This window comes from Stylophora pistillata, chromosome 6 (genome assembly GCF_964205215.1).
Source record: "Stylophora pistillata chromosome 6, jaStyPist1.2, whole genome shotgun sequence".
NCBI classification, from domain to species: Eukaryota; Metazoa; Cnidaria; class Anthozoa; order Scleractinia; family Pocilloporidae; genus Stylophora; species Stylophora pistillata.
Window position 1 is genome coordinate 36181540 of NC_142524.1, and position 2504 is coordinate 36184043.

The 2504-nt window shown below is 37.5% G+C and overlaps 1 protein-coding gene across 1 annotated transcript; it reads right to left on the reverse strand.

Annotated features, from left to right (window-relative positions):
• Positions 1-831: 831 nt before the first annotated feature.
• LOC148729657 (uncharacterized) lies at positions 832-1622 on the reverse strand. The gene is made up of 2 exons (XM_088762469.1): positions 1310-1622; positions 832-1223 (listed from the first exon to the last, which is right to left on the reverse strand). The coding sequence occupies exons 1-2, from the start codon at positions 1540-1542 to the stop codon at positions 941-943; spliced, it is 516 nt and encodes a 171-aa protein (XP_088618595.1). The 5' UTR covers positions 1543-1622; the 3' UTR covers positions 832-940.
• Positions 1623-2504: the final 882 nt, after the last annotated feature.

Below are 2504 nucleotides of genomic sequence, written 5' to 3' on the forward strand. Positions count from 1 at the left end.
ACTACTAATAATAATAATTGTATTAGATGTTTTATTACATTTAAGCGTTTCGATAGTGACGCATGGAACCTTTAGTGTTTTGACTGAGGTTTTTATTACATAGCAATTAAGTCTAAGACTTTTATTTCTAGGGTTTCATAATTAGGAATTGCAAAAGGAATTTTAATTGTAAGGACTCTGGTCGTTGCATTGATTGGTTACGGCTTGCCGCCCAATCATTGTTTAGGATATCTGGGCATCCAGAAGTTTTTACTGCCATAATAGTAATAATAATAACAATAATAATAATAATAATGATGATAATAATAATAATAATAATAATAATAATAGTAATAATAATAACAACAACAACAGTAATAATAAAGATATTTAATAGGGGCTAGCTGAAGAAATGTATTTACATTCGGCAAAACTAAACTGTAAATGGCAGTGACAGAGAATGTGAATATTTCCTATTGGTTTGTTAGCTATAGCCGCTATGGCCGCTATGGCGTTCATTGCGCGTTTTGTTATAGGACATATATAAGTTTTGATATTTGTAATTTAATCATCTTAGCTCTCGAACTTTTCAAGTTTACGGTATTTTTTTTCTTACATGTAATTTAGGCTGTTTTACCTCTAGCCTTCTTTGTTACTTTTATTCCATTTTTGTGAGACCTTTGTTTCATACAGCAAGGCATTCCGCGTTTTAGGATATTCCGTCATTCAGTGTTTAAAGTGCATATGACGCGAATTTTTTTTCTCTTGTTTCTTGTAGTTGGATATGTTTAGAAAACGTTTCAAAGCCTTAAAAGTGCTGGTAAAGTCTAAAAAGCAATTTTTGTTTTTTTTTGCTTTCAAAATACGCGGAATTTGCCTTCAAATTTGTCCCGGTCATCGCGCGGCCAAAGTCGCACGTGATATCGTAACGTGACGTCACATTGTGTACCTCAGTGCAACATCAAATATGACATTCTCGCCTACAAAACGTTACTGACTCATTTTCATGCACTCCAGTTCGTCGCCTGTATGCCCTCCCATTCTGATCGCGAATTAAAAGAGCAGCTTGTAAGAGCAAGGTCCTGTTTGTCAGAGCACTGTAATCTTCGTGTTGCGTGATGCAGCTTATGATTTCGATGTAACCATCGAAATTTAACTGTCTTCTGGCATTTGTGACCTCGAGGCAACAACGGAATTCTAGTGCGTCTGCCAAGGTTTCGTCACGGCACTGTTTACATTTGCACCTAAGGTAAGGTAGAGCTATGATTACACTACAGTTTCGCTGTTTTATAATATTCACAAAAAGCCATGATAAACATGATTCACTAACCATTCGCTGACTGCAACGCGACGTTCAAATCTGGCCTCCGAAACTGAAGGCGTCAGTCCATCAAGGTCAGCATCTTCGCCTTCTTCGTCTTGTTCGCCATCGCTTGCGAGCGGTTCGTCTCGGTATGGTGCGTGCTCTCCTGTAACTACTTCTACTTCATCTCCACATTCTTTGAAGTCAATGGAACTTTCAGAAGAGTCGGACTCAAAGGAATCATTGGAATCACTGGACATCTTTGCCTTTCAATGCACTATCTATCTACTACGAAGTACTGCCTTTTGGCGACAACAGACCTGCGCGGCAAAGGTTCACAATGTGACGTCACGAACAACTTCGACGGCGATAAACTAGGTCCCAGTTTCCGGGACAAATTTGAAGGAAAATTGCGCGTATTTCGATAGCAAAAAAATGCTTTTTACATTTTAAAGCTTCGAAACGTTTTCTATAAATATCCAACTTCAAGAAACAAGAGAAAAAAATCTCGGGTAATATGCACTTTAAGGATATTCCGTCATTCCGTTATTCCACCTTTTCATCAGTCCATCGAAGAGGATGACTCTGCTAAACTACGGACCTTGCTCGCTTCGCAAATTTTGTGGCTCTTTTAGGCATCGGTCGCTAATTCAAATGGTAAAATGCTCTCTCTCTAAATAACTTTTTTTTTGCCCAAAGTTTCCAAGATGTGTAGATCGCACCTATTTAGATATTTTTGTAACGACGCCACTGTGAAATTATTTCTAAATATTTATCGTCTTTTGTAGTGTTACTGCAAGAACTGAAAAATTACATCTTCTATCTACTGGTCATAAATCGCGGATTTCAACGTAAAAATATTCTCTCTTCAAAGAAAAAAAATTTTCCTTTAAGTTTGCATGATGCGCCGATCACACCAACAAGAGAATATGTTGATATTCTCTTACACCATTTGTATGCTTCTGCAAGGAAAAGTTTTGGTTTTAATCACGCGCCATCCCGAAATGATTGTGAATCGTCTTTTATAGTGTCACGGCAAGAACTTAAAAAATGATATCTTGGGGTTTTTTCAGGCACAAAAGTATTTATTTCAAAGGCATTATTCTCCGTTTAGTGTATGCTGCGCCTAATTATCTCTATTGCGCATGTCGATCTTCGAAGATACTCCGAAATAAACAAGGAGTGACATCGGGTCAAAATCGGGTGAAGTTCGGCATTAATG